This window comes from Aegilops tauschii, chromosome 6, assembly GCF_002575655.3.
Source record: "Aegilops tauschii subsp. strangulata cultivar AL8/78 chromosome 6, Aet v6.0, whole genome shotgun sequence".
NCBI classification, from domain to species: Eukaryota; Viridiplantae; Streptophyta; class Magnoliopsida; order Poales; family Poaceae; genus Aegilops; species Aegilops tauschii.
Window position 1 is genome coordinate 97,035,073 of NC_053040.3, and position 24,613 is coordinate 97,059,685.

The 24,613-nt window shown below is 44.2% G+C and overlaps 1 protein-coding gene across 4 annotated transcripts; it reads left to right on the forward strand.

Annotated features, from left to right (window-relative positions):
* The first annotated feature begins 10,097 nt into the window (after nt 1–10,097).
* Nucleotides 10,098–18,327, forward strand: LOC109743339 (pathogenesis-related homeodomain protein). 4 transcript variants are annotated; one of them, XM_020302422.4, is made up of 11 exons: nt 10,098–10,406; nt 11,292–11,755; nt 12,411–12,576; nt 12,659–12,776; nt 13,674–13,789; nt 13,907–14,257; nt 14,420–14,620; nt 15,824–15,913; nt 16,226–16,276; nt 17,173–17,421; nt 17,555–18,327. In XM_020302422.4, exons 2-11 carry the CDS (start codon nt 11,325–11,327, stop codon nt 18,038–18,040), a joined length of 2,259 nt encoding a protein of 752 aa, XP_020158011.1. In that variant the 5' UTR covers nt 10,098–10,406; nt 11,292–11,324; the 3' UTR covers nt 18,041–18,327. The 4 variants fall into 4 exon arrangements, with proteins under 4 accessions (XP_020158011.1, XP_020158009.1, XP_020158010.1 ...); XM_020302420.4 differs by having other exon boundaries at nt 10,104–10,406; nt 14,387–14,620; XM_020302421.4 differs by having other exon boundaries at nt 10,104–10,406; nt 13,907–14,233; nt 14,387–14,620.
* The last annotated feature ends 6,286 nt before the right edge of the window (nt 18,328–24,613 follow it).

A 24,613-nucleotide genomic window follows, 5' to 3' on the forward strand; every position in this document is an offset into this window, starting at 1 on the left:
TTGAGCAGATATGGGTATATCTACTTGATGAAACATAAGTCTGAAACATTTGAAAAGTTCAAAGAATTTCAGAATGAAGTGGAAAATCATAGTAACAAGAAAATAAAGTTTCTATGATCTGATCCCGGAGACGAATATTTGAGCTACGAGTTTGGCCTTCATTTGAAACAATGTGGAATAGTTTCGCAACTCACGCCACCTGGAACACCACAGCGTAATGGTGTGTCCGAACGTCGTAACCGCACTTTATTGGATATGGTGCGATCTATGATGTCTCTTACCAATTTACCATTATCGTTTTGGGGTTATGCATTAGAGACAGTTGCATTCACGTTAAATAGGGCATCATCTAAATCCGTTGAGACGACACCATATGAACTGTGGTTTAGCAAGAAACCTAAGCTGTCGTTTCTTAAAGTTTGGGGCTGCGATGCTTATGTGAAAAAGCTTCAACCTGATAAGCTCGACCCAAATCGGAGAAATGTGTCTTCATAGGATACCCAAAGGAAACTGTTGGGTACACCTTCTATCACAGATCCGAAGGCAAGATATTCGTTGCTAAGAATGGATCCTTTCTAGAGAAGGAGTTTCTCTCGAAAGAAGTGAGTGGGAGGAAAGTAGAACTTGATGAGGTAATTGTACCTGCTCCCTCATTAGAAAGTAGTTCATCACAGAAATCAGTTCCAGTGATTCCTACACCAATTAGTGAGGAAGTTAATGATGATGATCATGAAACTTCAGATCAAGTTACTACCAAACCTCGTAGGTCAACCAGAGTATGTTCCGCACCAGAGTGGTACGGTAATCCTGTTCTGTGAATCATGGTACTAGACCATGACGAACCTACGAACTATGAGGAAGCAATGATGAGCCCAGATTCTGCGAAATGGTTTGAGGCCATGAAATCTGAGATGGGATCCATGTATGAGAACAAAGTATGGACTTTGATTGACTTGCCCAATGATCGGTGAGCCATTGAGAATAAATGGATCTTTAAGAGGAAGATGGACGCTGATAGTAGTGTTACTATCTACAAAGCTCGAATTGTCGCAAAAGGTTTTCGACAAGTTCAAGGTGTTGTCTACGATGAGATTTTCTCACTCGTATCGACGCTTAGAGTCTGTCTGAATCATGTTAGCAATTGCCGCATTTAATGAAATTTGGCAAATGGATGTCAAAACTGCATTCCTTAATGGATATCTCAAAGAAGAGTTGTATATGATGCAACCAGAAGGTTTTGTCGATCCTAAAGGTGCTAACAAAGTGTGCAAGCTCCAGCGATCCATTTATGGACTGGTGCAAGCCTCTCGGAGTTGGAATATACGCTTTGATAGTGTGATCAAAGCATATGGTTTTATACAGACTTGTAATGAAGCCTGTATTTACAAGAAAGTGAGTGGGAGCACTACAGCCTTTTTGATAAGTATATGTGAATGACATATTGTTGATCGGAAATAATGTAGAATTTTCTAGAAAGCATAAAGGAGTGTTTGAAAGGAGTTTTTCAAAGAAAGACCTCGGTGAAGCTGCTTACATATTGAGCATCAAGATCTATAGAGATAGATCAAGACGCTTGATAAAATTTTTCAATGAATACATACCTTGATAAGATTTTGAAGTAGTTCAAAATGGAAGAGTTAAAGAAGGAGTTCTTGCCTGTGTTGCAAGGTGTGAAGTTGAGTAAGACTCAAAGCCCGACCACGGTAGAAGATAGAGAGAGAATGAAAGTCATTCCCTATGCCTCGGCCATAGGTTCTATAAAGTATGTCATGCTATGTACCAGACCTATTACATACCCTGCCCTGAGTTTGGCAAGGGAGTACAATAGTGATCTAGGAGTAGATCACTGGACATTGGTCAAAAATTATCCTTAGGGGACTAAGGAAATATTTCTCAGTTATGGAGGTGATAAAGAGTTCGTCGTAAAGAGTTACGTCGATGCAAACTTTTACACCGATCCGGATGACTCTGAGTCTCAATCTGGATACATATTGAAAGTGGGAGCAATTATCTAGACATAGAAAATTTGCAAAATACATACGGCTCTGAATGTGGCAGACCCGTCGACTAAATTTCTCTCACAAGCAAAACATGATCACACCTTATTACTCTTGGGTGTTAATCACATAGCGATGTGAACTAGATTATTGACTCTAGTAAACTCTTTGAGTGTTGGTCACATGGCGATGTGAACTATGGGTATTAATCACATAAAGATGTGAACAATTGGTGTTAAATCACATGGCGATGTGAACTAGATTATTGACTCTAGTGCAAGTGGGAGACTGAAGGAAATATGCCCTGGAGGCAATAATAAAGTTGTTATTTATATTTCCTTGTATCATGATAAATCTTTATTATTCATGCTAGAATTGTATTAACCGGAAACTTGATACATGTGTGGATACATAGACAAAACACAGTGTCCCTAGTAAGCCTCTACTAGACTAGCTCGTTAATCAAATATGGTTAAGTTTCCTAACCATAGACATGTGTTGTCATTTGATGAACGGTATCACATCATTAGAGAATGATGTGATGGACAAGACCCATCCGTTAGCTTGGCACTATGATCGTTTAGTTTGTTGCTATTGCTTTCTTCATGAGTTATACATATTCCTATGACTATGAGATTATGCAACTCCCGAATACCGAAGGAACATTTAGTGTGTTATCAAACATCACAACATAACTGGGTGATTATAAAGATGCTCTACAGGTGTCTCCGATGGTGTTTGTTGAGTTGGCATAGATCGAGATTAGGATTTGTCACTCCGATTGTCGGAGAGGTATCTCTGGGCCCTCTCGGTAATGCACATCACTATAAGCCTTGCAAGAAATGTGACTAATGAGTTAGTTGCGGGATGATGCATTACAGAACGAGTAAAGAGACTTGCCAGTAACGAGATTGAACTAGGTATAGTGATACCGACGATCGAATCTCGGGCAAGTAACATACCGATGACAAAGGGAACAACATATGTTGTTATGCGGTTTGACCAATAAAGATCTTCGTAGAATATGTGGGAGCCAATATGAGCATCCAGGTTCCGCTATTGGTTATTGACCGGAGATGAATCTCTTTCATGTCTACATAGTTCTCGAACCCGTAGGGTCCGCACGGTTGATGTTCGATGACGATCGGTATTATGAGTTTATGTGTTTTGATGTACCGAAGGTAGTTCGGAGTCCCGGATGAGATCACGGACATGACGAGGAGTCTCTAAATGGTCGAGACATGAAGATTGATATATTGGAAGGTTATATTCAGACACCGGAATAGTTCCGAGGTGTATCGGGTATTTACCGGAGTACCGAGGGGTTACCGGAACCCCTCGGGGGGGTTATTGGGCCTCATGGGCCTAGTAGTGGAAGAGAGGAAGCAGCAGCCAGGGAGCCCCCCCCCAAGCCCAAACCAAATTGGACTAGGCGTTGGGGGGCGCCCCCCCTTTCCTTTCTCTCCTCCTCCTCTTTCCCCCTTCTCCTAGTAGGAATAGGAAGGGGGGCGAATCCTACTTGGAGTAGGACCCCCCTTGGGCGCGCCTCCTCCTGGCCGGCCTCCTCCTCCCTCCCTCCTTTATATACGTGGGAGGGGGGCACCCCAAAGGCACACTAAAGTTTCTCTTAGCCGTGTGCGGTGCCCCCCTCCACAGAAACACACCTAGGTCATATCGTCATAGTGCTTAGGCGAAGCCCTGCGCCGGTAACTTCATCATCACCGTCACCACGCCGTCATGCTGACGAAACTCTCCCTTGGCCTCAGCTGGATCAAGCGTTCGAGGGACGTCACCGAGCTGTATGTGTGCAGATCGCGGAGGTGTTGTGCGTTCGGTACTTGATCGGTTGGATCGCGAAGGCGTTCGACTACATCAACCGCGTTGCTAAACGCTTCCGCTTTCGGTCTACGAGGGTACGTGGACACACTCTCCCCTCTCGTTGCTATGCTTCTCCTAGATAGATCTTGCGTGATCGTAGGCAATTTTTTTTTGAAATACTATGTTCCCCAACATATTGATGGGCATCTCCATAGCCCGTTGATACGCCTAGTTGATGTGTGACTATCTCCTTCTTTTTGTCTTCTCCACAACCACCATATTCTATTCCACCTATAGTGCTATGTCCATGGCTCACACTCATGTATTGCGTGAAAGTTGAAAAGGTTTGAGAACATCAAAAGTATCAAACAATTGCTTGGCTTGTCATCGGGGTTGTGCATAATTTGAATATTTTGTGTGATGAAGATGGAGCATAGCCAGACTATATGATTTTGTAGGGATAAGCTTTCTTTGGCCATGTTATTTTGAGAAGACATAATTGCCTTGTTAGTATGCTTGAAATATTATTGTTTTTATGTCAATATTAAACTTTTGTTTTGAATCTTATGGATCTAAACATCCATGCCACAACAAAGAAAAATTACATGGATGAATATGTTAGGTAGCATTCCACATCAAAATTTTTGTTTTTATCATTTACCTACTCGAGGATGAGCAGGAATTAAGCTTGGGATGCTTGATACGTCTCCAACATATCTATAATTTTTTATTGTTCCATGCAATTATATTATCTATCTTGGATGTTTTATATGCATTTATATGCTATTTTATTGAATTTTTGGACTAACTTATTAACCTAGAGCCCAGTGCCAGTTTCTGTTTTTCCTTGTTTTTGAGTTTTATAGAAAAGGAATACCAAATGGAGTTCGAACGAGCTGAAACTTTACAATGATTTTTATGGACCAAAAGAAGCCCACGGAGTATCGGAGATGGACCAGAGGCATCCACAAGGATGGAGGGCGCGCGCCCCCCTAGGGTGTGGCCCCTGCCTTGTCATCGCCTCGTGGACCCCCTGACTTGTTCCCCACGCCAAAAATTCCTATAAATATAGAAACCCCCAGAAATAGACCTAGATCGGGAGTTCCGCCGCCGCAAGCCTCTGTAGCCATGAAAAACCAATCAGGATCCCGTTCCGACACTCTGTCGGAGGGGGAAACCATCACCGGTGGCCATCTTCATCATCCCGGCACTCTCCATGACGAGGAGGGAGTAGTTCACACTCGGGGCCGAGGGTATGTACCAGTAGCTATGTGTTTGATCTCTCTCTCTCTCTCTCTTGATTTGGCACGATCTTGATGTATCGCGAGCTTTGTTACTATAGTTGAATCATATGGTGTTTCTCCCCCTCTACCTTCTTGTGATGAATTGAGTTTTACCTTTGAGGTTTCACTATTATCGGAATGAATACTTTTATGGATTTGAGAACACTTGATGTATGTCTTGCGTGGGATACCCGTGGTGACAATGGGGTGTTCTATTGATTCACTTGATGTATGTTTTGGCACTCAACTCACGGATTCCCAGGTGACATTGGGGTAATCTATGCATAGGGGTTGATGCACGTTTTCTTCCTTGTTTCTCTGGTAGGAATCTTGGGGCACTCTTTGAGGTTCTTTGTTTGATTTAATATTATGAATCTAAAGTTGTTTGATGCATATCATATAATTGACCCACGGATACATGTGGTGACATTGGAGTATCTAGGTGACATTAGGGTTGATTGATGTGTATCATATGGTGTTATTTTACTACGAACTCTAGGGCTGTTTGTGACACTTATAGGAATATCTCAATGGATTAATCGGAAAGAATAACTTTGATGTGGTTTCGTACCCTACAAGCAATTTCATCTTATGTTCTCCGCGATAGGAACATTGGAGTGACTTTTGTCGCACGTTGAGGGATTGTTATATGATTCAATTATGTTATCCTTGTTGAGAGAACTTGCACTAGTGAAAGTATGAGCCCTAGGCCTTGTTTTCAAGCATTGCAATACCGTTTTCGCTCACTTTTGTTACTAGTTACCTTGCCGTTTTTATATTTTCAGATTACAAAACCCATATCTACCATCCATATTACACTTGTATCACCATCTCTTCGCCGAACTAGTGCACCTATACAATTTACCATTGTATTGGGTGTGTTGAGGACACAAGAGACTCTTTGTTATTTGGTTGCGGGGTTGTTTGAGAGAGACCATCTTCATCCTACGCCTCCCACGGATTGACAAACCTTAGGTCATCCACTTATGGGAAATTTGCTACTGTACTACAAAACTCTGCGCTTGGAGGCCCAACACGAGTCTACAAGAAGAAGACTGCATAGTAGACATCTGGTGAAAAAGATGGTGAAGAGATAAAGGACAAGGACAATGATGACATGGAGCATTTTGATGAATATGATAGCTACACGTGGAGAACGCCAAGACGAATGGGTAGGGGCATGTGGCCGAGGGAGAATCAGGTTTTTAGGATCGGTGCAGGGAAAATTGGGGTACTTTCTTCACACCACGCACCCCGAAAAAACACACTCCTAGCGCCCTTTTCTCGTTGAATTGCATGAAACAGTTCACGCCTTCTTTTCCAAAGAGAGGAATACCTTCGAGATAGTTGTTGAACAAGTCAATAAAAATAAACCATCTCTTTGAGGTTAGGTTGGTAAAATGAAACCATCCAGGACTAGTCCCATGGAGGCATTCTTTAATAGTATGTTGTGCACCCGCGCTCCCAACCAATAGAGTGATGCTTTGTTTTCTTGAAGCCAAGTTGTTACCCACGAAGATATTTTTTCCCGAATTTCTAGCGTCAAGATCAAGGCCTCCTTTTGTTCAAAGAAAAAGTAGAGGAAAAACATAGGAATAGAAAAATCTCCTATAGTGAAACCATTCAAACCTTTGGTTCAAAGGAATGTAGTAAAGGAAAACACAAAGATATTTTTCTTTTGGTGCCAGTTTTAACAAAAAAATGCAGGAAATTACAATCTACTTGGAACTCCTTTTCAAATTCCTACACACGAAGAACAAACTAAGATTCTCAGTGGCATAATAACATGCTAATTATACATTTTCATGTGGTCTGACTTTGATTTGACTCTATTTATTAGGATTCCTGTAATTTCTATGCATGTGAACCAAACACGAGTACAAAATTTCTTTTTTTAGAAAGTATGCTTGCATTCAAATAACTAATACAAAGTTCTTACCCGTACAAATACACCCTAATGCACACACAAATAACCAACATAATAAAGAGCACCCTAAAACAACCAGTAAAACACGATGATCTTCGGAGCTCGGTGTCATCATTCCTGAACCTTGCGAGAAAAGACCCACACAATACAAGAATATGCATTCAGACCCAACCCAAGCAGGTCATTATCTTCAACCACCACATAATCGCCGCCACGTTGCTCCCCCTTTTTTCGCCCTGATGCCGAAAAGACAAGGACACACTGTGCATCCAAGACGCCTACACGAGCCTTCGCCATATGTGGCTTTAAGTACCAATATATGTGCCTCTTCAAAATGGAAGAGAACTAGGATCCGGTTCTGGCGCCGCGGCCAGGCCAACCACCCGGGCAAAACAAGATACTCCCTTTGTTCCTTTATGTAAGGTGCATTTTTTTGGGCGCGGTGACCAAGGTACATATTTGAGGAGAGTTTTGGACAAAAATGCCCTTAGCTAATTAGGTAGTTAGCATGTCAATTAGCGATAAATAAATAACTAGCGGTCTAACAAAAGGCAACTAAATCTCGCTGGATGGGGGAGAGAGAAATGTGAGTGCATGCAATCAAGGAGATATATTCTTGTTTTACTACCTTCCTGGGAATACATAATACTTTTTATCTAAGGCATGTAATGGATAAAGGAAGGGCACTCACGGAAAACTGCAAGGAAAAGAGAAATACACCTTACATTGTGATTTTTTTGGGAAAAACTAATACACCTTATATAAAGGAACGGAGAGAGTATCTCTCTAACAGCAACACAAATAAAGAGGAAGAGCACCATCAGGAATCATACCAATGAGGAGGAAGAAGAATCTCGGTCTCTGCACAACCACCACCAATCTCAGGACCAAACCGGCCAGTGCCGGTCGACCTCCAAACACCATAGCCCATGACCTCAACGAGATCCGGGGATCCCCCACCCCGCTAGCTCCTAGACGAAGGCAAGAGCCCCGCCTCACCGTGATGAAGCCCGAGTAAACTTATTCAGACGCGATACCGCCGCAACGGCCTTGGCAACATCTCATTTCAATCCTTGAGAACCTACCCGGCGCACGATTCGAGGTTCCCCCTCCCTCTTGCCGCCGGAGCGGTCGGCGAAGGGAGAGGGGACCAACGGCTGCGCATTCCTATATTTCCTGATTCTCTATTTTACACGCGATTTCCTATCTAATTCCCGTGTCTTTTTCCCTTCCTTTTCTGCGTTTTTAGAATCGTGCAGTAAAAAATACTTTTTTTTTAGGGTACGCAAATTGCGTACCATAGCTTTATAGAAGGAGAGAAAATTAGTACATAACCTCTACCACTCGCTGCGAACAACGAGCGTAGCATCACACCACATCCGACTATCTTAGGATAGCTACACACGACAACACAACAAGAACACGGAAAAACCTGCCCAAAAACCGAAACACCTCGCCGCGTCTTGATCGACACCGAACACCTCCGAAGAACAGCAACTCTAGCTTCCTTTGGATTCATCCGCGACGACCATACATAGCACCGGAGGAGAGCGGTCAGGGCCACGACGAGCACCGGAGTAGCGACCACAGGAAACTCAGGCTCCTCGCACGATGCTCCCAACAGAGAAACGACGTCGCAGACGCCGCCATCATGCCGCTCCAGAGGACCAAGGCTTTCGCCCGGAGACAACTGCCAACACCAAGCACGAGGGAGATGGCGACACACTCGACGTCGCCTCCAGAGAGGGGAATGACACCCGTGGGTGCCATCGACGCCGGCCGGCCAAAACCGGACAGGATTTTCATCCGTAATGTGCACACCTCCACTCCGACGAGGTACCGGCAGCACCGTTCCTGAAGCCTCGCACCGCCGTCACCGCAGCAAATCCGCCGAAGCCGCGTAGCTGTGGTCCAACACCACCCGCACTGCCGAGAGAGCGCGAACCAGACCTCCACCAACATCACCGTCAAGAAGCAACCACCTCCTCCAAGCGGAGCAAAAGCCAGACCCGCTCCATCGGCCTTCATCGACACCGAGAGACTGCCGCCAGATTGGATCTGGCCCGCCCCTCCAACCTCACTCCGGCGCCATCTCCACCGGGGCATCGCCGCGATCCCTTTCACACGGAGGCGGCCGGACGCTCGCTGCGCGCCAGGACACCTTCTGGCAGGGCCATCTCGCCGCCGCCGCCCCCATGGCTGATCCAACGCCGCCGCCACCGCCGTTGCTAGCGCTCCACCTGTCGCCACCTACCAGCGGCGCTCCTCGCCAGGATCCGGCGAACGCCCTCGTCGTGCCCTCCGCTGTGCCTCCAACCACACTGCGAGTCCCCGCGCCGTCCGCGAGAAGAAAGTCGTGGTCTTTCCACTGCCGCGCGGCGGAACCAACCCCACAGGCCCAGATCGAAACGGATCTGGACCTGACCGCATCTCCATCCACTACTCCGGCGCCAGCGCTTCCGAGGGCATCACCTCACGCCCACCGCATGGAGACGGCCGACCGCCTGCTGCCCGCCAGGATCTCCTTCCTGGCAGGGCCTCCTCAGCGCCGCCACCTCCATGGCAGAGCGCTCGCGCCGCTGCCGCCCACCAGCGCCAGCGCACCGCCTTCTTCCTCCTCCTCCGCGCAACAGCCTCCTGACCCGGTTCCTTCGCACCACCGCGCTCTCCGCCGTGCTCCGGCGACCAGCAACAAGATCACGCCACTGGCCACCCCACCTCCAAGGCTGGCCCCGGGGAAGACCCGCTCCGCGCGAAGGGGCCTGTCGTGGGGGCATCGCCAGCACCCTCCGCCTTTGGCGACCGGGCGCGGCCGCCACCGCCGGCGGCGGCAGCGGCCAGGGGAGGAGATCCGGCGGCTTCTGGTTTAGGGATTTGGAGGCCTCCGGAGCCGCACGCGCGTGCGACCCGGGAGGCAGTCTCCGCGTGAGATGGTGTCCTGGCTTTTCTGCAGTAAAAATTACAAACAGGGCTCAGTCAACTCCGCGAGTGTATGCGCATCGTGGTGGTGTATATGGGCCCATCTGCAGTTTTATGGGGGTAATAAAACAAATTTAATGCCCTCGCCCATCTGGAGATGTGCCTGGCTAACCTCGGTAGCCACTTTGCATTTGGAATTGCGCTTTACTAAATTCCAATTCTAATCCCCGTTTACACTCGTGCCGTGTTCTTCCCATAAACCTTCTCTCCTTCCTCCCCACCGTCTCCCCCAGATTTGCCTCCCCAGATTCCGGCCCGCTTCGCCCCGCCGGCCGCCGCCGCCGCCCGCGCGCAGCCCTCCCACCGGGGCACGCCCGCCGGCTTCCAATTGGAGGAATTCGGATCTCCTCCTCCTCTGCTGGGCTTGCTTGGAGCGGAGATCCGCCGGGACCTCAGTTCTCTGTAAGGAAACCCTGCCCTCCTCGCATTGCTAGTCGTCTTCTTAGTCTTCCCTTCGCTCCGAGCAAGGCCGAAGGTCCTGAAACCTTGGTGAGACGACGCGCTGACGACCGGCAGGCCGTCACTCCTGTCGAGTCGACGGAACCCAAAAATGGTGAACTATGGCGGAGGCTAGATTAAAACTGTGGCGGAGGCTGAAAGCGATGCCAACGCGCAAATCGTTTGTCTGGCATGGGTATATGGCGGAAGCCTAGTTGAACCCTGTATGCATCTTTAGATTCCGTAGAGCTGCTACTACTAGGCAGCAAGTTCCATTTCGAGTAACGTTTGTTGTGGAATGTGATGCTCTGGTTGGGACTAACTTCTCAGTGTCCCCAATTGATCCCTTGTATGAGGATGTCATCCTTCTTATTTGTCAGGACACTATTGCGTCACTGTAAGATCATTGGCAAAGCTATAGCACCGTTAAGATGCCGTTTCCGCTGGCTGCCCTGCAACACCGTCGTTTGACTGTTGTATACGACGTCACCGAGCCTGGGACTGCTGAACACCTTTTCACGATACGCTCACGGTCTCGACTTGGCATCTCTGGCTTGTCGTGTTGCGCTGGGCCTGGCATGGGTGCCCTGAACTGCTGTCTGCTTCCTTTTTTTTATAGCTAGCTTGCGCCAAGTGTACTAAATGTATGTCTTAGTAATAGGTGTATGACTAATAACTGAGCATGTTGCATACAGACAGTGTGAAAGGGGAAAATTTCTATTTATTCTTAACACTGTATGGACAGAGCATTTCCTTATTGTTACTACCAAATATGTTAAATAGTTTCAGCAAATACTCATCATGATGTCCCATTCTTCTTTCCAATTAACATATTCTTTTATGGTAAAGGACTCGGTTGGATGTGATACTCCAGTTCTGACAATGAATAATTCAGACAAGAAGTCGGCATGCTCCATTCCTAGAAGATCATCAGAACGGAGGAAACAGTCCTCTTCTGAGTTGGTTTCTTCAGCAAAAAAGCCAACTCGCCACAATACCTCCAGCAGTTATAAGCCAGATCATTGTTCTCCTCCCAAGAGAACAGTAAGAACAGTCAGGAATGTTAATCTGGCAAAATATATAAAGAACAAGTATTATCGTAGTCCTCTGAGCAAGCGGCAGGCTTCAAATGCTGCTACTGGAAAAACTGCGACAGGACCAGTCAGGAGGAGGAACCGGAAACGGAGAAGGCACAATACTGATTGTGATGAGGCAACTCGCATGGAAAGAAGGGCGAGATATTTGCTGGTCAAAATAAAATCGGAGCAGAATTTAATAGATGCATACTCTGGAGATGGCTGGAATGGGCACAGGTGGGCACCACTCTCTCTCTCTCTCTCTCCTGTCTATTGCTGGTAAAGGAAAATCTTAAATCCATATAATTTACATGCAATAAAAAAGAAAAGGGGTACCTGTAAATATCTTCAATTCTAGCATGAACAAATGTAAAGTATGACACAGTTTTAGGCTACTCCAGTTTATTTAGAACAATTATGCGCATGAATTTATATATGAGGTTTGTAACTATTTTACGCTTTTAAATCATATGAAAACTCATGTAGTTGTAACCACTTGCTGTTTGTTTCTTATATAGGAGGATCACAATCCGTCCTAAGTTCATTGGTAGTGGCCATTGATGACTGATCTATTGAAAGTAATTATTTGTGGGAAGTACCCATTGGACTTGATTAGTTGGACAACATGATGTCCATGTCCATTTCTTGAGATAATAGAAGTATAGTCGAGTAGCTTTCGTCACTAAGTAGTGTAAGCTAAGTCTGATTTGCCTTTCAATTGTCATGATAGAATCATGCAAACAGTTCATATTATTGTTCGTTAATCTATGTTGCACACTTTACTCGTGCTGCATATGATCCCCCTTACTCTTTTTGCTCTTCTGCTTTGAAGTTTCTTACAGTAAAATAAGAGTGCTAGTTATATTAATTGAAGGTGTGCTTTTCTAAACAGCCGAGAGAAATTAAAGCCAGAGAAGGAGCTACAGCGTGCTAAGAAACAGATCATTAAATGCAAAATTGCTATCCGTGATATTATCCATCAACTTGATTTGTATAGTTCTAGTGGGAGCATGGAAGATTCCGTGATGCCTCCAGATGAGTCTATTAACCCTGATAATGTATGTATATCATCAAATCAGTCATACTCCCTACTTCCACATGATTATGTAACTGATGGATTATCAATATTCTCTTTGCTAGACCATATGTTCAAGATGCAAGTCTCCTGAATCAGTTCCCAACAATAAATTTATCTTCTGTGAAGGGGCCTGCAAAATGGCATACCATGAGAAATGTTCAGAACCTCCTCTAGACAAAAGTGGGTTATTTTTTCTCGGTTTTGTTTTCAAACTACTCCCTCTGTCCGGAAATACTTGTCCTAGAAATGGGTCCATTTCTAGGACAAGTATTTCCGGACGGAGGGAGTACTAGGTTGCACATATTTCTGTAACATGCTTATTTGCATCCTTGATTGGTGTAAAGCTTCGCAATTTCATCTTGATCACCTAAACAACACTTCTTCTGTTTCTGATTTTGTCTCTGTGTTTCTTGTGCAAATACAGTAGCAAATGGAATTAAAAGATATCTGTAGTTCTGCACTGATGCAAATTACGAAACTATGTTTTCCAGTACTAAATGATCTCAATTTCATCTTTATTAAATAAGTTTCCAGATTTAGTTGTGGTTGTTTTATTTAAAAAAAAAATCTCTCCTAGTTTCTTACTCCCTAGCATATCATCATTGCCTACATTATTAACAATTTTCATGTCATGTTGGTGTCCATAGTTTTATCCATTCAATCCTTTCCTGTGTGTTGTATCCATTGGACTGATGTAACCATTGGGGAACATCAAATAACTCTGGAAGGTGAGCTCAAATGCTGGAAAACAAATGAACTGTGGAGTCATGCAATAAGCAAAAGCTGTTCAATGCTTTTGCATGCGGAAATTGTTTAAGAATAATAATCTTAATATTACCCACCTTTAAATGAAATCAAGGGATGAAATCTGGTAATACTTACCAGGTTAATCTAGTTTGCAATAACACACACTCATGCTGTACCTTCCATTCTGACAATTATATATACATTCTTGTTGCCTGTTTACTCCATATTGAGATGGATTTTTATATTTGTTAATATGGCTTTGTAGATGTTGTAGTCCTAATTAGTTTATGGTTTATAATGTACCTTTCTCTGTATTGTGCAATCTCTCAGGTCTTCCTACTGGTGGTCCTGGATGGCTTTGTAAATTCTGTTTGTGCAAGATGAACATTTTAGAAGCTGTAAATGCACATTTGGGAACAAGCCTTACAGTGATGTGTCCCTCTAAAGTAAGCCCCCCCCCCCCCCCCCCCCCCCCCTCATTTTTTTATGCATCCACTTCTTTTATCGTTTTTACATTGAAGGATGTTATCTATTCAGACAATGTTGACACTAGCTTTCTATAGGATATTTTTAAGGAAGCAACTAAACAGATGGACTCTGAGGATGGACTAGGAGAGGATTGGTTATCTGAGTATTCAGGTGATGAGGACTATGACCCTGAAGAAAATGACTTCACAAGCAGCAGCCTGGATAGTGGTGAAGAAAGTATATCTGATCAGTCCAATTGTTCAGGAAGTCCGCTTTATTCTCCAAACGATGATATTCCAGGCTTTATATCAGCAGATTTCACTGATGCGGAAGGATTCTACCACACCAATTCAAATTTAGGAATTGATTCTGATGATGATGATGTTGCCGAGATGCTTACCTACCAAAGGCCAAAGAGAGAGGTTGATTATAAAAGACTTAATGAGGTGTATTTTGCTAAGCAGAATATTTTTCTTATACTTGCAATTCAAGGAACTGCATTTTGAATTAGCCATGTATTGTGTGTTAGTTGCACCTTGAGTAAGTTACTCATCAGCATTACGTTGCTTCAACAGGTTGGGGCTTTAACTGCTTTTCACCCTTCACAGGAAATGTTTGGAAAGCTGACTGAGAATGAGAAGCAGAGTGAAGATGAAGATTGGGGTACTAATAATAGGAGAAAGAAAAGAAGAGTGGATTCAGCTGGTGTTGGAGTTAAGTCTGCCGAGGGTTCCTTAGATGTAAAATCGAATGAGAAAGCCCAACCGCAGAGGAGAAAACTCTTCAGAATTCCACCTGAGGCAGTTCAGGTAAAAGTGATAGTAATAATTAACCCCCCCCCCCCCCCCCCCCCCCCCCCCCCCGCGTGATAAATGGCTGGAGCTCTGCCTTTTAATTAAGATACGAACACCTCAAATTTGGGGCAAAACGGTAAAAAGAACCCGTGCATGGTGTGGACTACTCCCAAAAGGAGAAACAACAGACAACAACAACCACCACATTCTGATCAAGACATCATTGGCCGTCGTATAGGCGAAACTTCTCCCTCCACATGGCGACACACAGTTAGCACACTGTCTAATTGCCCACATGCGTGCGCCCAAGTTCCTATCCATTGCCCTTGCTGTGGAGGGACGGGATGGAGTGCAGCCTCATCTTCAGGAGATGGGCTTGAGGGAGGTGGTTCCGCTGCCTCGAGCGCATCCACAATGTGAGCTCGTGTCGCACAAGGGCACAAAGTGGGGTCCAATCTGTTACCAGTTGCCTCTGCAATCTCGTGCACCTCCCTCGAGCCCACCTCTTGTGCTGCGCTCCCTTTCGTCCCTCCGCAGCAGGGGGGTTAGACTGCTCCGCTATGGGGGGGGGGGGGGGGATGCTTGGCTATATGATCACTGATGGTGTCCTGATCAGATGCGCCCAAGTGGTTGTTATTAAACTTTTTGGGTGTAGTCTGCATGCCATGTAAGGGTTTTTACTGGTCTGCCCAAAAACTGGTATTTTTATCGAATTGTTTTATTCTTAATTTAATAATTAATAGTCAGAAAAAAATCCGAAGAACAAAATTTTGTACTGATTTTTTAACATTGGTACAAGCCGCCGAAATTGTGAAGAAATTAGAATGCAGTTCATGCTATAGCATGTAAAGCTTTTCATTCAAAACTTTGACCAACTCTAGCCTACACAAAAATTAGTCGAGTTAACAGTCTTGCAGTTTAAAGTATATTTTGTTCTGCTGGCCATAGATGGTCTCAATTTTTGGTTGAAGTTTTCCATGTCCACATGTATAGCATGAACTAAATCCATCGGAATAAAAATCATAAATCTCGAAAACTTTGGGGTGCCTCTACCGACGTGTGCACACACACATTTTCATATAATCTGCACTCTTACTGATGACTATAACGAGATTCCTCATTGGGTTTATTGCACTTGTAACTGTGGATATGTGTTCTTCACATCAGGTTCAGTCTTGCTTACCACATTCTAATATCCTCTTCATGTTGCTAAACTAGGTACTACGCAAATCTTTTGCTGAAAGTGAGCTTCCAACCCGGGAGGTGAAAGAGAATCTCTCAACAGAATTGGGTATTTCTTTTGAAAAGGTGAGTAATGTTGGATTAAACAAATTTTACAGCTGTGTATTACTGATTACAGCTTACTGGCACATGCTTATTGACATGTGTATATCATTCTGCTAGTCAATTACCCTTTGACACTGACTGGGCCATACATCACATCTTCTTTAAAAAAGAAATATAGTATATTATAATCACTACTCATATCAGTAAGGTCAGATTCATAGTATAGTTGGTCACTCTTTCGTCTCTTATAAAATATCATAAACGTAGCATATTTGAAATAGAGAAGTATAACCTGAAAAAAGAGTCACTAACCAATGTCTGATCCATTTGCAGATTGACAAGTGGTTCAAAAATACAAGGTGTGCTGCTCTAAGAGATCGGAAGGCATGCATTTCTATCTCATAATTATTCATACTCGTATTTTTGTTGAGTCTTTAGCATGTGTTTGCATTCTCACTTGGTCTCCCGTGTTCAATTCTGGATATTGCTTACTTTTCTTATTTCCGTTTGCTACATTGCAAACATTCAGCTGTCACCTAAATGGTAAGTACTAAACAGAGATTTTATTTTTCAATTTTCGACCCTGAACTATGGCAAAAGTTCAGGGTTGGGAAGGTCCTTTTTTTCAACCTTGGACTGTATAACTGTCTGAAATGCAACCAAACAGTCCACTCTTCCTTCTCAAGTAATTTTGACTTTGACTGACGACCTCAATGCCATGTTGCTGCCACGCCATCAGATACCATTCTTTTTCTTTGTTTCAGCCAATTTTTTCTGTGAAAATTTTCTATTGAGATGATAGTTTTTTTAGATTGTTTCCTGGGTGTTTTTTATTGTTCATGGCAGCAACATGACAGTGACATCCATGTCATCCACAACTCCTTGTGAAACCAGCCGAAGTCGAAAAGTGGACTATTTCAGTAGTTTAAGGTTACAATTCAAACGGTTTTAGAGTTCAAGGTGGAAAAGTGAACTTCCAAGGGTGTTAGGGTTAAAAAGTGAACTTTTTGAAGGTTTCATTCCATACTTGAATCTTTGGTTTCTATAACTGCACAAATGACAAATTATCACTTTGGATGGATTTAGCTACAGAAGTACATATGGTATAGACTGAACTATCTTCAAGTACTGCGCTCCTTCGTCACAGCATATGTTTCAATTCCATTCCATGTGTAGAACTTTAGGAATAAACTACACCAGTTTCAGTTTTTTTCTTTAGGTATACGTCGTGGTCAAATATTTTCAACACACAGTTTGCATAACACTAGTGCTGTCTGCAGGCTGAAGGAAATAGTCGTGTTGCTGGTCCCAGCAAAAGATCGAGACAGAGTGCAGGGAAATCTGGAAGTTCAGGCAAGATTGATCCAGTGGACAATTCATATCTTCTTCCCGTGCCTGAAATCATCAGTGTACCTACACATCCACAAGGGATTCCTGAGAGGAAGCCCGAATCAACTAGTAGAACTGCAAGGAGGCGGGTACACGATAAAGGAGCTCCCTTGTGTCCGCCCGCGCCCACCGAAGTCAAGGTACAAAGACAAAAGTTTGCTTGTTTATCTTGGGTAATTTGCAGATCTAATATGAACTAATAATGACCTCCACCTGGAATAATCTACTCTGATTAGATTCGTTCAACTGAATGTACTCCTAACGTGTTTGCAGGAGAGTACACCACCTACAACCAAGCCTGGCTTGAATCCTAGCCATGTAGCAGATCGCATCATCAACACCGAGCATAGAGCTGCTTCTCGGGAGGATCCAGTGGCCTTCTCGGACGACCCATTCTTTGATGCGATCCTATCATATCCCACCATCAACACCAACGACAGAGCTGTTTCTCGGGAGGATCCGGTGGCCTTCTCAGACGATCCTTTCCTGGATGTGATGCTAGCAAACCGTGACATCTATACCGAGGAGAGAGCCGCTTCTCACGAGGACCTGAGGCGGCCTTCCAGCGACCAGCCTTTCTTGGATGTGATCCAGAACGTGTGCGGACTCGAGCATAGGCTGCAGAGACTCAAGGGGGACATGCTATCATCAGCAGCAGCACCAGGCGGCGCTGGAACCGCGGAGCGTGACTTGCAGAACCAACTGGTGGTTCTCGTGCCGACTGCCGAGCTGAAGGACAAATCACAGCCTAGCATCTGAAATTCCGAGTGCAGATGCAATACTCCATTTGCGCGTTGTCGATAGGAGTTATTAAAACATATAGAATAGTGTAGAGAAGGAGAAGAAAAAAGTAGTGGCTCTAGTCTAGGGTTCTAGCGGACAAGGGGCCTCAACAGTGGTCGTTACTGTGTCACATTAAAGTGCGTCTTCGGTGTTACTAGTATACAAGGGCAGATATTACTGGTCTTAATGGGTTGGAGTTATATACCGTTTGGGGTTCAAAATGTTTTGGATTAGAACCATGTCGATGTGCAAACTTTTGGTAACCTCAATTCTCATTTTTTTTTTCCATTACAGTTTTTCCCCCTAGGTTTAATTATCGTTATTGCTACTGAGAGATAATATTGCTAGGCAATTCATCTCTACACTCTATCGTGCAGCTTGAGCAGCAGCCACGCATAATGCACATCTTATAGTGCAGTGGGTTTCTTAATAGTGCTTTAGGGTTCACTTCTTTTTTAGGGCCATTTTTTGTTCATGGGAAGTAACGAGGTGATCACATTAGCAGTTTGATCGGGAAACGGTGAGCTCAAAGACAGTTCCAGCTGCCAGCTCCCAGCCTTCGGACGTATGCTGCAATTTCACTGCACTCTGAGACCCCGTTGGAACAGTCCTTGCTGCTGACAGTGTCGCTGCAAACGGTGCCGACCCTTGAACAAATTTTGGCCACCATCACTCAAAGCCACAATGACTGAGGTGCCGTCCCTCTCCGTGCTGCCCCGAGGGCGAACCCCTTCCGCAAGGACTGTCAATCCACCACCTCAGGCCTTGTTCGGTTACGCCCTTTGATAAGAGGATTGGAGGGGATTTTGACTTGCAGAGGATTAAATCAACCTCAATCCCTGCCAAAACCGTTGCGCAACCCTGTCAGCCGAACACAACCTCAGGCTAGTCATAGTGGGGGTAACTTAGATAGTAACTTAACACATCCCAAGATAATTTTGCTTGTGTGACAACTATTTAATGAGGAAAGAGGTGCTTGTGGTAACATAATATGTTACTGTAATATAGCACTTCTGTCAGGATCTAGATCACTAGAAGAGATAGAACTAGGGATTTTGTGTAGGAAAATTGGGGAAAAGTCACCCAGATCTGATTTGTATTGTATTGGTATGAGTTTACTTGGCCATAAGGCAATGCGCAAAGATTCTAGATAGTGACGGCTAGCCACAGCCCGGCTGCTTTATAGGCGAGCTCTCCCGGCAACGGGGTGAAACGGAACAGTAACTGAAACAGAGTAACGTTACAATCGAATCTAACGGCTAGCGACGAACGGTAACTGTGAGGCGCCATCCCAGCCGTTCATTTGACTGAAGCATTTTCTTCTTGATCTGCTACAGTTAACTGAAGATTGTCGATGCAGGTTCAGTCCTGACATTGCTCCCCCCTAGAGAGCCGACGTGTCCTCATAGCGCTGCTGCCGCTTCTCTCCACGATCGCGTAGTTGTGCTGAAGAACTCCGGAAACGTGTACTTGATGAAATCCGCATCCTCCCAAGTCGCATCGTCAGCGGGCAAGTTGATCCACTTGATTAACCACTCAACGACTGGTGCATTCTGTCGAGGAACTTGGCGAACCTGCAGGACTTCTTCTGGCCCGGTTTTGACCGTCCCATCGGAGTTCACCATGGGTAGATTAGGACCAGGGATTGACTTGTCCCCCACATGCCGTTTGAGCTGACTAACATGAAAAAGGGGTGCATTTGCACATTACTTGGCAGCTGTAATTTGTAAGCAGAATTTCCCACTTTCTGAATTACCATGAATGGTCCATAGAACTTATTCTGTAGCTTCAAAGCTCCTCTGAACCCGAATGCTGCCAGCCTATAAGGGGCCATCTTGAGATAAACTGGATCTCCTACTTGAAACGTTCTTTCCACTCTCTTAGTGTCTGCATATTTCTTCATTCTGTTTTGAGCTAGTAACAGGTTTTCCTTCAGTTGGTGCAACATTTGCTGTTTAGCTGACAGAAAATCCTGTGCCTCTGGATCATCAGGTCCAGGAATGGCAAGTTCTGAGATCAGTGGTGGAGGAAAACCATATAAAGCTTGGAATGGGGACATTTTGATTGATGTGTGGTAAGTAGAGTTGTACCAGAATTCAGCCAAAGATAACCAGGAAAACCATTTCTGAGGTGCAGAAGTAGTCATACATCTTAAGTAGGTTTCCAAACATTGATTCACTCTTTCAGTCTGGCCATCAGTTTGTGGATGGTAGGCAGTGTTGTACCTTAATTCCACTTTGAGTGCAGAAAAGATGTCTCTCCACAGTTGACTAGTAAATATTCTGTCTCTGTCAGATATGATCATTTTGGGAGGTCCATGCAACTTGATTATGTTGTCCACAAAGGCTTGAGCCACACTGAGCACACTATAAGGATGTGATAAGGGAATGAAATGGGCATATTTGGTAAACCTGTCCACTATGACCATGATAACATCTTTTCCTTGAGATTTAGGTAAGCCTTCAATGAAATCCATTGATATGTGTTGCCAGGCCATATCCACTACAGGTAATGGTTCTAACAGACCTGGCTGCAAACAGGTTTCATGCTTGGCTCTTTGGCAAATGGGGCAAGTAGCAATGAAACTCTCCACTGATGATTTCAGCCCAGGCCAGTAAAATATGCTTTTCACTCTGTGGTATGTTGCCCTTCTGCCAGAGTGACCCCCTACTGGTGAGCTATGCAGAGCTGTGATCAGTTTGTTTCTTAGTTCAGGCATGTTGCCCACTAATATTTTTCCCTTATATCTTATTATTCCAGCTGTTAAGGACTAGTCTGACTCTGTGTGATTTTTCTGAAGGAGCAGTTTCTCCAGTAACTGCAAACTAACAGGGTCTTTGTTGTAACTGTCTACTAATTCCTCTGCCCACATAGGAGTAGCAGCTGAGATGGCCATGCATTGAGGAAGCAATCTTGATAATGCATCAGCCACTTTGTTGTGAATTCCCTTCTTATACTGTATTGTGAAGTTGAACTCTAGCAGTTTCATCATCAACTTATGCTGCACTCCTTCAGTGATTTTCTGGTCAGTCATGAATTTCAAGGACTGTTGGTCTGTTTTGATAATCAGTTCTTTTCCCAACAGATAATGCCTCCATCTCTTTAGGGCCTCCAAGATAGCCAGAGCTTCCTTTTCATATGTAGATAGAGCAGCATTTCTAGGGCATAATGCAGAGCTGTAGTAAGAGATAGGTCTTCCTTGTTGCATTAAAACAGCTCCAATCCCTTTGCCACAAGCATCTGTTTCCAACACAAATGGTTGTGTGAAATCAGGTAGAGCCAGCACAGGGGCAGAAGTCAGAGCTTGTTTTAAGTGTTGAAAAGCTCTGCTATGTTCAGGCTGCCAGGAGAAATTTCCTTTTTTTAATAAATCATGTAAATGTCTGCAAATGACACCATATCCTTTAATGAACCTTCTGTAATAGCCAACCAGTCCCAAGAAACTTCTTAGTTTGGTTATATTATCAGGAATTGGCCATTCTGCAATAGCAGCAATTTTCTGTGGGTCTGTTGCCACACCTCTTTCAGAAATGACATGGCCCAAGTATTCCACTTGCTGGACTGCAAAAACACATTTAGACATCTTTGCATAGACCTGGTGCTCTCTGAGTAAGTCCATTACTAATTTGATATGTTCCAGGTGTTCCTTGAAGTTTTTGCTGAATATTAATATATCATCAAAGAAGACCAGTACAAATTTTCTCAGATATGGTGCAAAGATGGTGTTCATTAATTCTTGGAAAGTACCAGGAGCATTTGAGAGGCCAAAGGGCATTATCAAATATTCAAAATGCCCTAAAAATGTTCTGAATGCAATTTTTGGTATATCTTCAGGAGACATTCTGATTTGATGATATCCAGACCTTAAATCCAATTTGGTGAAGAACTTAGCTCCATGTAGCTCATCCAGCAAGTCTTCTATAACTGGTATAGGGAACTTGTTCTTAATTGTGAGAGCATTTAATTTTCTATAGTCAGTACATAATCTCATAGATCCATCTTTTTTCTTGACAAGTAAAACTGGTGCTGTGAAAGGACTTTGACTGTGTCTTATCAAATGTGCAGCCAACAATTTTTTTATCTGTTCTTCCATTTCTTTCTTTTGGTGCCGAGGAACTCTGTAAGGCCTGACTTGGTGGTGTAGCACCAGCCACTAAAGGGATAGTATGATCCAAAGCTCTCTGAGGTGGTAGTACTTTAGGTTCTTCAAACAGGTCTGCATATTGCAAAAGTAGCTGCTGTTTTTGTGGAGGAGTTTTGAAATCCTCAGGGGCATCCATAAGGATGTTATGGATTTGACAGAGAAATACTTCAGGTCCCTTTTCTAGAAGCTTGTCCACTTTTTTAGGGGGTACTTCCTTTAGGTTAGCAGCTGTAGAGAACATTGCTGTAGATATAGTTTGTTTCCCTTCATGTGTAAACCCAAATTGCTGTGCAGGAATATCAAATGAGACAGGACTAACAGCAGTGAACCAGTCATAACCCAAGATCACATCATGACTTGGTAGGGATAATACTCTGAAGTTGTGAGATAGTGTCAATTTTGCCATTTGAAACTCACACTTGGGAATTACTGCATCAGATACTAATAGTCCTCCCCCAGCCACTGAAATGCTTCTAGGTTTTACAGGCAACATGTTGCAATTGGCTTTTACTGCAAAGTCCTGATTGATAAAAGAGGTAGTGCTGCCAGAGTCTAATAAGGCCACTGCTCTTTTTCCATTTATGTGAATTATTACAGTTGGTGTGGGTACTGCCAGTTGCTGTCCCATGGCAAAAGCAGAAATGAACATGGCCTGATCTCCCTCAGAGATTGGTTCCATTTGTTCCTCAAGCTGTTGCTCTTCCATATCATAAGTTACTTGCTCTTCCATTTCTTGCTGCATTGCATGTATAGTTGGTACTAATTTGCACTTATGACCATGCACCCACTTATCTCCACATCTCCAACATTCTCCCACTTTTCTGATTTTCTGTGTACTGTTAGCAGGAGTTTCAGCTTGTCTGATTGGAATTTGCTGTTGAACAGAGGCAGTGATGTTTTGCTTAGGAGGGAAAGTTCCAGAGGATTTCTGATAATAGTTGTTATAAGGCACAGTGTTTCTCTTGGGAACTGTTGATGCTGGGGGGTGACAAGGCTCTACATCTCTGGCCAGCCAATAAGCATCAGTGAGTGTCTGTGGTCTTAGTGGTCTGATCTGAAATTTTATGCCCTCTCTTAATCCATTTACATAGCATCTGACAAACCAGGATTCCCCTAGCTCTGGATTTTCCTCTTGCGCATCAGCCATAAGATCTTCAAACAGTTTTGTATATCCGGACACTGTACTGTTTGATTGCTTAACTGAATTGAATTTCTCAGTTAAGTCATAGGAGCCCTGTGCAGAAAACCTCTTAGTAATTTCTGTGCAAAATTCCTTCCATGACACCTTTTTCTTTAACAAGCCTGATCTTCTTAACCACACATCTGCTTCTCCAATGATATAAAGTTGGGCCAATGACACTTTATATTCTTCTGGTGCTCCAGACATCTAGACGTATTTGTTGCACTGCCTGATCCAACCTACTGGGTCTTCTCCTTCAAATCTTGGGAAATCCATTTTTGGCCCTTTTGTCAGAGATTTCATGAACTGACATTGCATGTCTTGTTCATATGTGTTTGCATAACCCTGCCACAACTGTCTATCTCAGTTATGTTGATAGTGCTGCTGGAATGCAGGTGTGTAAGCATTGTGCCTAGCTGTTAATGGTGTTCCCAATGGACTTGCTTGCTCTGTTCTGCCATGTTGATTGAATCCAGGTGGAACTGTCGGCCTGCTTGTTCTGATAGGAGGTAAATTCTGTGCTTGTATCTCTTCTAACTGTCTTGTTTTCTCTTTCTCCGCTTCAAGTTGTTTCCTGAGTTGCTCTGTTCGGAGTGTTTGGTTTTGCAATTGCTCTTGGGATATTGTTGGTGATTTGGGCACTTGCTGCGAACTGGAAGATGGATCAAAGGCCTCTCGCTGGGCAGGAGCCTTAATTAAGGTCTGCAGCACTGCATTTATAGTTGATAGTTGCTTGCCCAAGTCAAGAACTACTTGCTCAACATTCCCCATCTGCACTGAAATCTCTCCCTGTTTTGAACTGACCGAATGAACATCATCATGCAATTTCGCCATATCTGCTTGCATTTGAGCTTGATCCTTCTGTAAAATTCCAAAATCGTCACGCAGAGACAACATCTCTTGTAGATCTGACTCATCAATAGTCTTCGCACGCCCCATCGCCTTGATCTGAAGTGGAGCTGAGGAATTTTACCACTGGTAAACCAGCAACCCTGACTCGCCTTCAGATCCTGCCGTCGCCCCGATCCACGCCTCCAAGGTACATGGATCAGCGCTCAGACGTGGGATTTTATCGACCCGGCAAGGCGCCTGATCAACCACTCCGGCTCGACCGATCTGTACCCGAACGAACCGCCGCCACCAGCGCCTCCAAACACCGTCGCCAGCACTACAACCCCGACACCAACGCCTCGCGAAGCTCCGCCGCCGATCAGAGGAAAAGGGT